The sequence below is a fragment of the Quercus suber genome, unplaced genomic scaffold, assembly GCF_002906115.3.
Source record: "Quercus suber isolate HL8 unplaced genomic scaffold, Cork oak 2.0 scaffold_375, whole genome shotgun sequence".
NCBI classification, from domain to species: domain Eukaryota; kingdom Viridiplantae; phylum Streptophyta; class Magnoliopsida; order Fagales; family Fagaceae; genus Quercus; species Quercus suber.
In genome coordinates this window covers 29405-42256 of record NW_027069827.1, presented here as the reverse complement: position 1 = coordinate 42256, position 12852 = coordinate 29405, and the positions used below count along the sequence as shown (strand labels likewise).

The window sequence follows — 12852 nt, the reverse complement described above, 5'->3', positions numbered from 1 at the left end:
CGGTAGGTTATGGAGCACTGTTCAGAGGTCTTCTCCACATAAATGCGGCCAGAAAAGCTGTTGCAGTGCATTGAATACGGTGGCAGCAGCCTTTCCCTCAGATATTTCCTCATCCTTATCGTTCCTGGGTATGTTTTGAGCTTATCTTGATCAGGTGGAGTCCTCGGACAATCAATCAGACTTTTCCCCTACTCATTTAGTCTCCAATATCACATCAAAGTAAGACATCTTCCTCGGACAGGTGATGTCCTCCTCGGACTGGAGATATCCTCTTCGGACAGCGATGATTCTCTACAGGAGGATTCCATTTCACTCTGGGCCCTGCATTCTCCGCATCTTTCTCTTCGGATGTGAAACAGTCCTCTCCTGGGTATTCGGCCCATTAACTTGGGCCTAACGCCCTTATCCCCCACAACACTTTTTCTCATTCAATTCACCATATTTATTTATTGAAATTACATTAGAATATTAAAATGTTCCAACATCATGTATTCTTATTTAAGGAAACGAGAAGAAAAAAAAAATTGTATTTAGATGCATATGGAGTGTGGATGGCATAACTTGAATTTCAGTCATATATTGAACCAAATAACCAGTTATTATGATTCTTTTTTAAGTGATTGCCAGTTTGTATATAATTCTCCGTCGAATGGACAGAATTATCCTCATATATCAAAGTTCCATCAAAGTAACAATAAAATATTCATGGAAAGATGCAATTTTATCCCCGGGAAAGAAAACGAAATTTTATATGTTGATTAGAAAAAGGAAAATAATCTGAGCACTATTTATTACTATTAGTCACTTTTGTGATGATTAAAGTCACTCATCCGTACCAATTAATTAAAAATCACGATACACTGTATACCATCGGAAGCCTTCTTAATGTTGCCAAAATAAATAAATAAAAAAATAAAAAATAAAGATTCTGACCGTGATAATATAATTATCAATTGATTATTTAATACCTTGCCTTATTTATGTGTACGTTCCTAAAAGCTTTGAAAAGTAATCCATCCTTTTTATATTTGACAAAATTTATGTAAAGGAAAAGAGTTTGATACCTTCGATTCACCAAAAAAGAAAAGAAAAGAAAAGAAAAGAAAAGAAAAGAAACACTCTTTGATTCCTTCGGACGGCCATTTCAATTTCTTTGTCATCTATTAAATTTTAATCTTCAAAATATTTCTGTTTTATTTATTTGTTTTGGAACATATATTAGATTTCTACCTGTCAACCTGTCAGTGTTAAAAATATTTTTATCACTGTTGTTTAATGTATAGTTTTAGTACCATATAAAAAACTACAATTTCTGTTACGATTATCTTGTAAATTGTAACTGACTATCTGTCATTTCTATTTGAATCCACCCCTCATATTGCATGAATAGTTAGAGCAATGAATCCACCACTCATGTTGCATGAATAGGACTATAGCAGAAATTATGACGTTTTATTTTTGTCTTAAATTTTTGTCGTTTAATATTGAAACCAAGCTTTGCTTTACTTTGACAAAGTCACCAAGTTTACTGAGTTGACAAAGTCGCCACGTTCTACCAAAGCTTCAGTCCTTCAATGGTCATTGGACCGTATTGTATACAACAAGGCATTATTCAATATCCAAAAGCTAAACCCCATTTCTCTCTCTCATGCTATCACTTTCATATTGCCAAATTGTCTCCCTCACCACTTATAGACCATCATATGTAATAAATCACATCCAAATACCTTCACACTTCACGGATCATATCTTCCAATTAATTACCTAAATTCCCATACCAATCTTTATACTCATATTGTTTTTTTTTTTTTTTTCGAATTGAAATGTCGAAAACATTAATATCCGTCTAACTTAGTAAAGTGAGATATTGTCTCTTATCTTATTTTAAAGCCAACTTAAGGATATGAAAACACATAAAATAGCAATATATAAAATACTTCAACAACAAATAAGTCTCTTACCAACAAAAAAAAATGCTTAGAGTTTAGGCTGTCTCTTACAAAATATGCCTCACCTGACTGATTCATATGTAAAGTTAAATATACACTATAATATAATATTGGATTGACAAAGTTTGACTACAAAGCCGTCTGAAGCTATTTTTTCCAACCTATTACGTTACACATTATAAGACTATTAATGTATATTATTTAAACAAATCACGTGAAGATACAAGTCATCACTCTTGGAATAACCCTTTCCTCACAACTGTCAGTGATTTATTTTTAGATGGAACAAGACTTTCTATCTGTGGGAAGCCGAAAGAATAAAACAAATACATGTCATACCTTCTTGCTCTGAAGATGTGTTCATTTAGGCATCTACTCAGGATGGTAATTGCTAGGTTAAGTTTGTATACTAGATGCTTATATATACCAAACTGGATAGCTTACTTGGGACCTGTACTGCCATAAATCCAATGCTGTATGGAAAGGTTTTGGAACCTCATGGTTTCCAACAAAATTCAGCATTTTATTTGGAGATTCTGTAATGACTCCCTCCCTACCGAACTCAATCTTTGTAAAAGAAGAGTTTTGGATGACCCATATTGTTCACAATGTGAAGTTTAGATTGTAGGGAATATACACAAAATTCTCGGAAATGTGAACTGCAAAAATGGAAAGAAAAAAAATATGCGCAAAAAAAAAATAAATCACACAACAATATTTACATGGTTTGGTAATTTGCTTATGTACACGGAGTTGCAGTGATTTTACATTTCACAAAGAAAAATACAAGATGCGGCAATACAGTTTTTCTCTCTTTAAACAACACGCCAAAAAACACTAATCTCCAAACAACAGTTTTTTCTATCCTGCGCATGAGATTTATAATTGGCTAAAAAATGAGCCAAAAACGCTCCTGGGCTAAGTCTCACAATGTACTGTCCAATGGATCCAACCTTATGTCTTTTGGGGAAATTTGCGCAAATTTATTAGACTCTAAAATTGGCTGGTCCACATGGAGTCAATTCTAAAAGTTGATTTTTTTTTCCAATCGTATACAAGTGATATCTTACCATCCAGAGATGGTCTTGTGATGCCATTTCTACCAAGACTTAGAAAATCGCTTCTACTTGAAGAAACTACCTACCGCTTATCCAATTTTCATGAGCCACGGACAATTCACGCGTAAAGATTAAAGAGGGCACCCAAGTTGATTCAAATGGGTTTCACATAATTTGTCCTACAATTCACGCGTAAAGATTAAAGAGGGCACCCAAGTTGATTCAAATGGGTTTCACATAATTTGTCCTATTCTTACGGCATTGCTTTCCGGCCATTCCAACGTCTATTTGGCTCAAATAAGCTGTTGTGGAAAGATCACGATGTCTAATTTCTAAAGCTATCCATTTTTTGTTCCAATTGTCATATTTGAAAAGCTAGATGCTTTAGAAAGTGATGTCAAAATCAATGTTTTTATTCTAAAGTTCCCATTTCAATATTGATAAGGGGAATTTTTAATTGGAAAAATAAAAGTTTATCTCCAAAGACCCGTCAGCTCTATTAAGCATACCGAAGACATCATGCAAGATGAAGCCATTAGTCTCTAAGCTGAAGGCAGCAAGCTGAAGACAATAAGCTGAAGACAGTAAGCTGAAAACAGTAAGCTGAAGGTAGTAAGCTAAAGGCAGTAAGCTGAAGAGTAAGCTGAAGAGTAAGCTGAAGAGAGTAAGTTGAAAACGGTAAGCTGAAGACAGTAAGCATAAGAGGAAGCTAATAAGAACAAGCTGAAGAGGGTAAGCAAACCTCCGTCAAGATCCATTAGTAAGTGACAATGTTAGGGAGTCCACGAAGCTCACCGCATAGCCGACAAGTTGACCTTAGGCAATGAAGATGGGTAGCCTAATAAAGCTGAAGGGTGCAGGCGAAGCTGACGACCCTAACGAGGTCGTAGGCGAAGCTGACGACCCTGACGAGGCAGTAGGCGAAACTGACGACCTTGACAAGGTTGTAGGCGAAACTGACGACCCTGACGAGGCAGTAGGCAAAACTGACGACCCTGACGAAGGAGTAGGCAAAGTTAACGACCCTAAAGCTGACGGCTCCAATGTATTCTTGACTTGATCACCACGCATGAGTATGTAAGGAAATGTCTTGTATCCCACGCTTAGTGTTAGTCTCCTACGAGGAAATGATTCCGCAATATATGCTCATGAGGATTCCTGTAAGGAAAAGATTTCTAGCCTAAGGAAGAGAGGTCAACCCTCTACTACTATAAAAACCCCAATACCCTCACAAACCAAGGTACGCATAATTGACCCCGCTCTAGCACTTTAGAGTTGTGAGAAGTTCTAACTTGACCTTCGAAGGGTATTTGGCTGGTACCACACTGGTACTCCTCTTAAGGTCTTCAGCTTTTGTGTTGTGCAGGTACCGTTTCAAGTGTGCGAGAACCGTGTGGCTCACTGGTGATTTTTTTCGGCATCATCAGTTGGTGCCGTCTGTGGGAACGATTTTTACAACTTGTAAGCCATATTATCGCTTCCCGGACAAAGAGTTACATGGTATTTACTCACTCGATGGCAACCACCAACAACGTTCAAGGAGACGAACCACGCCTAACTGCAATCGAGAGACAGGTGCAAACTCTCACTGCAGCCATGGAACGCCTCACTAAGCAAAACAACGATCTGGAGGAATAGTTACGCTAGAAAAATGCAGGTCACGGCACTCAAGAGCAGGACCAAGAAGGCACTAGTGCCGATAGAAGAGAACGAGAAAGGCTGAAGGGCAGTAATGCTCCTAGTAGACCGGAGCGTCAAAATCTGAGCATGCCATCCCTCACAGATGCAACTCAACCACACATTGCCACAGAGATACAGGCAATAAAGGAACAAATGGAGGTCATGATGAATGCCCTCAAAGGACGGGTATCCAGCGACCTTAATGATCTGGTAAATCGCATCGACTCGTCGTTCACTGCAGCTGTCAATTCCTTCCATCTACCACATAAATTTCGCATACCGCATATAGACAGTTATGACAGAGTGAAGGACCCTCTAGATCACCTAGAGACCTTCAAGACCTTGATGCACCTTCAAGGGGTAGCGGACGAAATCATGTGTAAGGCCTTCCATACAACGCTGAAGGGCCCCACAAGGGTATGGTTCAGTCGACTGACGCCGAACTCCATCAGCACTTTCAAAGAGCTAAGCGCTCAATTCACTACACACTTTATTGGGGGACACAGGTATAAGAAGTCCACGGCATGCTTGATGAGTATCAAGCAACGAGAGGACGAGACGCTGAGATCCTACATAACGCGCTTCAATAAGGAAGCGCTATCGATTGACGAAGCCAACGACAAAATACTTGTAGCAGCCTTCACAAATGGGTTGGAAAGGGTAAGTTTTTGTTTTCACTATATAAAAATGACCCCAAGACCATGTTGGAAGTACTCTACAGGGCCACCAAGTACAAGAATGCTGAAGACGCTCTTCTGACTCGTGAGAAGAGAGAAAGGCAGGAGGATACGCGACAGGACAAAGGGCGGAAGATGGCAAGAATTGGAGACGCTAGACGGACAGAAGCTACACCACCCATGGAACACCAAGTACCTACGGAAGTACTACCAGTAAAAAGGATGGCATGAAGAGTGGCACCCCTTTATTTCTAGTTTACCTTAGTGAATGTTAGTTATACTCCCCAGTTTTTCTATTTACTTTAGTTTTTGCTACAAAGCCCAAAGGGCAGGTCTTCGTTTTCTTTTTAAGAACTACTTTTTCTATGAATGCATGGTTTATTATAATAAGAGGAGTTTATTTAGACATGGCTAAGTCGCCTACGGGTAGATGCATGGCCAAAGTCGCCTATGGGTGGACGATCACTACGCTAAGTCACCTGCGGGTAGACGTATGGCCAAAGTCGCCTACAAGTGGACGGTCACTACACTAAGTCACCTACGGGTAGACGCATGGCTAAAGTCGCCTACGGGTGGACAGTTACTACGCTAAGTCACCTATAGGTGGACGGTCACTACGCTAAGCAACCTACGGGTAGACGCATGGTCAAAGTTGCCTACGGGTGAATAGTCATTACGTGAAGTCACCTACGGGTAGACGCATGACCGAAGTCGACTATGGGTAGATGATCACCATACTAAGTCGCCTACAGGTGGACGACCAAAATGGTGACGAGGTACCAACACTTCACCTCAATAAGTCCACAAAATGGACGACCCTATTAAATCCACAAAGTGGATGACATTGATGAGTCCAAAGTGGACGACCTCACCCTCAAAAATGAATGAACTTATCCACACAGTGGATAAATGTATGACTTGTCCCACAAGTGGATGAGTCCATCAAGTAAAAGCAAACTGACGCCATTATCCACAAATGGATGGATTCGTGAACAAATTCACCAGTCCACAAAAGGGACGCGTTCAAAGAAGAAGATGGTCTGAAACTGTTAAAGAAGATGTGTCTAAAAGACACCTTAAGCGGATGGATTCGCCTTAAAATTACCAAGTACGAGCATATCCTAACATACATACAAATGCCAAGGATAGACACATATGCCAAATAAAAAGCAACGGACTTGGTAAGATCGTCACCTTCCTCAAAAATAGTGTCGCCCACAGGTGTTGATTGTAGAGGCTCATCCGAAAACAAAATCGATCAGTTCGTGCCACGTGCTCAAGCATTTAATAAAGGCGGCTCGAGGCATCACACATGAGTGACCTTTCTGACGATGTTAACTCCATAACTCGTCAGCTAAAGCTGACGAGGTTATGGAGTGGGGGGCAACTGATAAGGGGAATTTTTAATTGGAAAAATAAAAGTTTATCTCCAAAGACCTGTCAGTTCTATTATGCATACTAAAGACATCACGCAAGATGAAGCCGTCAGTCTTTAAGCTGAAGGCAATAAGCTGAAGGTAGTAAGCTGAAGACAATAAGCTGAAAGTCGTAAGCTGAAGACAGTAAGTTGAAGGTAGTAAGCTGAAGGTAGTAAACTGAAGGCAGTAAGCTGAAGAGAGTAAGTTGAAAACGGTAAGCTGAAGATAGTAAGCATAAGAGGAAGCTGATAAGAACAAGCTGAAGAGGGTAAGCAAACCTTCGTCAGGATCCATTAGTAAGTGACAATGTTAGGGAGTCCATGAAACTCACCGCATAGCCGACAAGTTGACCTTAGGCAATGAAGATGGGTAGCCTAATAAAGCTGAAGGGTGCAGGCGAAGCTGACGACCCTAACGAGGTCGTAGGCGAAGCTGATGACCCTGACAAGGCAGTAGGCAAAGCTGACGACCTTGACGAGGTCGTAGGCAAAGCTGACGACCCTGACGAGGCAGTAGGCAAAGCTGACAACCCTGACAAAGGAGTAGGCAAAGCTAACGACCCTAAAGCTGACGGCTCCAATGTATTCTTGACTTGATCACCACGCATGAGTATGTAAGGAAATGTCTTGTATCCCACGCTTAGTGTTAATCTCCTACAAGGAAAGGATTCCGCAATATACGCTTATGAGGATTCCTATAAGGAAAAGACTTCTACCCAAGGAAGAGAGGTCAACCTTCTACTACTATAAAAACCCCAATACCCTCACAAACCAAGGTACGTATAATTGACCCCGCTCTAACACTTTAGAGTTGTGAGAAGTTTTAACTTGACCTTCAGAGGGTATTTGGCCGGTACCACACCGGTACTCCTCTTAAGGTCTTCAACTTTTGTGTTGTGCAGGTGCTGTTTCGAGTGTGCGAAAACCGTGTGGCTCACTAGTGATTTTTTCGACATCATCAAATATTTTTGTAAATTGATTTTGTTTTGATTGGATTTTTTGCTATCCAATCATGCAAAACTGAAATTCATTTGCTAGATATTTCCAATGATTCCTTAATTGGGCCAATCGGTGGTTATTTGATTATAATTCAATCAAGATTTAATCAAAATCAAGCTTATGAACTCGTCTCAAAATTGGCCAAGTGTTATGCACTTTTTTACTTTTTTTGCATTATATTGCTCATTTTAAGTCCGATTCAGGCCCGTAAGTAGTTATTTTAAAGGGAATTCAAACATATACAATATAGGCTCGAATTTATCGCAATCAAATGGTTGAAGTTTTGGTCAAATTAATGTCAAACCAAGGTTAATTGTGGTTAAACTTGTGAAACATGTTTGGAAATATGTATTTTGATGTAGAATGATGAAATTTTGACTTTGATCATCAATCAACTTGGTCAATAAAGGGATTTGGTCAATTTAGTTGTTGAATCATATAATTGGTCAATCCAACATTTGATCGGGACAAATTAAGTCATTTTCAACATTCCTATGATCACAATGTGAACATACAATTTTTGACATTTCTAAAGTAAATTAAAATTTTGTATGTAAAAAAAAGGCGAACAAAATATGATAGTGACATATGATACTTTACAAAACCCTAAAGAGAGAGAGAGAGAGAGAGAGAGAGATGTGAATCCATGTTTGTGCGAGATAATAATCTTTGAATGAAGATGGAAATTTTATTTGCTATTGCTTACGAAAACTAACATCAAGTGCTTGGAGGTTAAAGAGAAAAGGCATGGGTTCAAATTGTCAAGGCAATATATTATTTAGGGCATGTTTGGTTCAGCCATCACTATAACTCAGTTCTCATTACTCTATTCTCATAAATCAAATTTATAAACTCATTTCTCATATCTCTTCTCTATTTCTACCTTAACTCACTCTACAATTCATTTGTATACAAATTTTTCATCACAAAAACTCAATCCTAACTCCAACATGTGGAGCCCATCAGTTAGTCTTTTTCAACTGTCTTCTTCCCTTACCAGTGTGACTCTACACAAAGAACATGAAACCTACACCTAATCCCAGCTCCATCACCACCACCATCGACAAACTCAAAATCCACCACCATCAAAACCACCAATAGCCACACAAAAAATCCAAAATAATGCACAAGAAACCCATAACCACAACCAAAAATCCAAACCCACCAACTATCCTTAACCACAACCACAACCTCCCACAAAAAATCCAAATGAATGCACCAGCAACCTCCACCATAGCCTAAGCCTCACCAACCACAAACAAAAATCGAAACCCACGAACACATAAAAGCAAAGGAAACCCAAACCACAAACATAGCAAACCCAAGCTCAGAATTCTTAGATCAGAGACTCAAGTCATAAAATTAGACACAAGGATAAATTGATTTGGCAAAGGGGAGGAGAAAGAGAGAGAGAGAAAACGATCACCCAAACTCAAGAGATAGAAACTGATCCGGCAAAGGGAGGAGAGAGAGAGAGAACGAAGGCCCAATCTAGCCTGAGCTTAAGCCGATCTGATGATGGCTTGTGGTTGTGGCTTGTGGTAGCGATGACTGGTGGTCTGTAGAGGAGCAATGGAGGTCCAGTGAGGAAAGAGATCTTTGGTAAAAGAAAATATGAAGAAGGAGAAGAAAGAGAGCGGGTTGGAGTGGAAAGAAGGCCAAATTGATTTTTGGAGAGAGAATGTATGTGATAGGACAATTCATATTGGTGAGTCCTATTATTAGATTAATTTTACAAAAATACCACTAAAAAATTCAATTCTCATCACTTGAAAACATCAAAAAATTGTTTTTAATTTCCATAACTCAGTGTGTGTTTAGATACCAACGAAAAATTAAAATTATTTTACTATTCAGCTTATTTTTGTTACTATTCATGAGTCTCATTACACTTTTTGATACTATTTATGAGTCTCACTATACTATTTCAACTAACTTTTACCTTTATTTACAGTACTTTTAGCAATAAGTTTTCAGTTTCAGCAAAATAAACGGTATTCAAACAAATCTTCAAACTCAATTTTTTTAGAATTGAGTTATAAAAATTAAATTAAGAAACTGATAAAAAAAAAAAAGTTCGTGTGGGCCACAAAATTTAGAAAGTGAGTGATAAAATCCCATCAACCAAACACGCTCTTATCCAGAAAAGGACAAAAACAAAAAAATTGGAAGTTACATAATTATATGAATTTATGATGTACGAAAACACAATATCATTATCTTGGTTTCAATCCAGCCATTATTGATCTATGTTAAAACAGCTCAGCAAAATGCTTCATTGCATCAAGGAGAAATCCAACTTGCTAATCAAATCAGCTCACAACTTCAAGTTGATCAAGGCATTGATCAAACAGATGCTATGGTTATGATTGAAGCAATGCCTCACCGTGATCAAGTACTGGACTCAATGCAGTAGATGATGCCACGTATGCAAGGATATTGGGAAGATGATTGAACACGTGAGCATGAGCTGGAATGTAGCTGCAACAGATTTTCCTTTATTTTAGGAAGTTAGTTATTTGACAGTTATACTTAATTGCTCTTAGTCTCTGTATATAAGTATAAAATCAGGGCTTGTAAATCATTCGGTTGTATTCATTCAATCTTTAATCAATAAAGGTTCAGTTTCTATTTAGATTGAGAGTACAAAACTTGTTATGGTATCAGAGCTTCAAGGTCCTGCAATGGTGTCCAATGAAGCAAACAATCAATCCACTTGTACATCCCCTGAGCTTGTCAATGATTAATCCATGCACACAAACTCGAATTCACCAAATAATTCAACCTCTGTTGCTCCTAATCCCTATTTCTTAAATTCCAATGAGAATCCAGGGAACATTCTCATTACACAGCCTTTGTTAGGAATGAGGAATTACCAATCCTGGTCAAAAGCTATAGTGCTTGCCCTCACTGCGAAGAAGAAGATAGGTTTTGTAAATGGAAAGATTGAGAAACCAGATCTTGAATCACCTCTACTGAAGATTGGGAGAGCTGTAATACTATGGTGCTCTCATGGATGATTAATTCTATGCATGTGGATGTCTCAAGCAATATCATGTACTGTGAAATAGCAAGGGAGATGTGGATTGAACTTCAGAATGTGTTCTCACAAGGAAATGGACCTAAAATCTATAATTTGCAAACTGAGATATCTCAAATCCGTCAAAATCAAATGTCTGTGACTGAGTTTTATACCAAATTCAAGCGATTATGGGATCAATTGCTGAATTATGAACCAATGCCAGAATGCTCATGTGGTGCTATGAAGACTTTGAATAATTCTCATAGTAAGGCTTATGTGATGAGATTTCTGATGGGACTAAATGATAGTTTTGACACTGTTCGAAGCCAAATTCTTATGATGGATCCTTTCCCCTCAATGAGCAAAGTCTATTCACTAATCTCACAAGAGGAATCTCACAAGAGTGCTGGTCATGGAGTTTCAGGTTCTTCTCAGTCAGATACAATGGCGATGTATGTAAATTCCAAGGGAAGCTTCAAAGGAAATGGGAGAAAGGAAAGGCGTACTCACTGTAATATGGCAGGGCATACTATTGAGAAATGCTACAAATTGCACGGCTATCCACCTGGTTACAAGCCAAAAGGCAAGCCAATAGCCAATGCAAATCAAGCATCTTTCAATTTTGGAGATGGTGCCTTGGTTGTTGGAAATCAGTGTCCCATTTCTAAAGCACAATGTGAAAAATTGCTAGCTTTTCTCAACTCAGGAACCACTGGGACAGGGACTGCTCTAGGTGATACACATCATGCTGCAAATACAAGCATTTCTTGTATGGCTACTAGTGCAGGAGGAGTCTCTGGTGAGAATTCTGGATCAATAGGATCTTCTTCACAGTCACAGGTCAATCCCTATCCTGTTTTCAATCCCACACTCATGTCAGGTAATCACTCCAATTATTTCCTTCATCCTTCTTTTCAGCATTCCATTTTTTTTGCTAGAAAAGTTGATAGGACTGCATTCAATGGATCTGATTGGGTAATGGATACAGGAGCCACAGATCATATGGTGCATTCTGTGTCTCGTTTTACCTCTATTATTGCTGTCTTAAACACATTTGTTAATCTTCCAAATGGAGAGTCAGCCTTAGTTACACACATAGGAACTGTTAAAATTTCAACAAAACTTGTTCTTTACAATGTTTTGCGTGTTCCTTCATTCACTTTCAATCTTCTCTCTGTCAGTAAATTGGCTAAGTCCATTTCTTGCTGTCTTATGTTCTTTGGAACTCTTTGCTTCATCCAGGATATGGCTCATTGGAGCACAATTGGTCTGGGTAAGGAGTACAACGGATTATATTTGCTAGAACAGAACAGCTCAGCTTCATCAAGTTGTTCTACTGATTTTAATTCTATCAATAATGTTCATGCTGTCAATAATGTTCATGTGTAGCCACATGTTTGGCATTTCAGATTAGGACATTTGTCAAATGCTAAATTGGCATTGTTAAAACATAATGATGTACCTTCTTTCAATGTTAATAAAATGGTTGATTGTGAAATTTGCCCTTTAGCTAAGCAAAAAAGAATACCTTTCACTTCTAGTTCTCACATCTCTAGTCATTGTTTTGATTTGATTCACTGTGACTTGTGGGGACCTTTTTCAACTTCTACCATTGATGGCTGCAAATATTTTTTAACCATTGTTGATGATTGTTCAAGATGTACTTGGGTTTATCTACTTAAACATAAATCCCAAACCCAAGCCATCTTGGAACAATTTTGCATCATGGTAGAAACACAATTTTCAAGGAAGGTTAAATGCATTAGAACATATAATGGGATTGAATTCATCATGTCTACCTTCTTTTCAAAAAGGGGCATCTTGCATCACCTAAGTTGTGTTGAAACCCCTCAACAAAATGCAATAGTTGAGAGGAAACAGCAACACCTTTTAAATGTTGCAAGAGCACTTAGATTTCAATCCAACTTTCCTTTGCATTTGTGGGGGCATTGCATTCTTACTGCCACTTACTTGATAAACAGAACTCCATCTTCAGTTTTAGGTCATAAAACTCCTTTTGAAGTTCTTTTTGGTTAAGTCCCATCTTACT

The 12852-nt window shown here is 38.5% G+C and overlaps 1 protein-coding gene across 1 annotated transcript; it reads left to right on the top strand.

Annotated features, from left to right (window-relative positions):
• The first annotated feature begins 10835 nt into the window (after nt 1-10835).
• LOC111999870 (uncharacterized) lies at nt 10836-12191 on the top strand. Its single transcript, XM_024031984.2, has one exon. The coding sequence runs from the start codon at nt 10836-10838 to the stop codon at nt 12189-12191; it is 1356 nt and encodes a 451-aa protein (XP_023887752.2).
• The last annotated feature ends 661 nt before the right edge of the window (nt 12192-12852 follow it).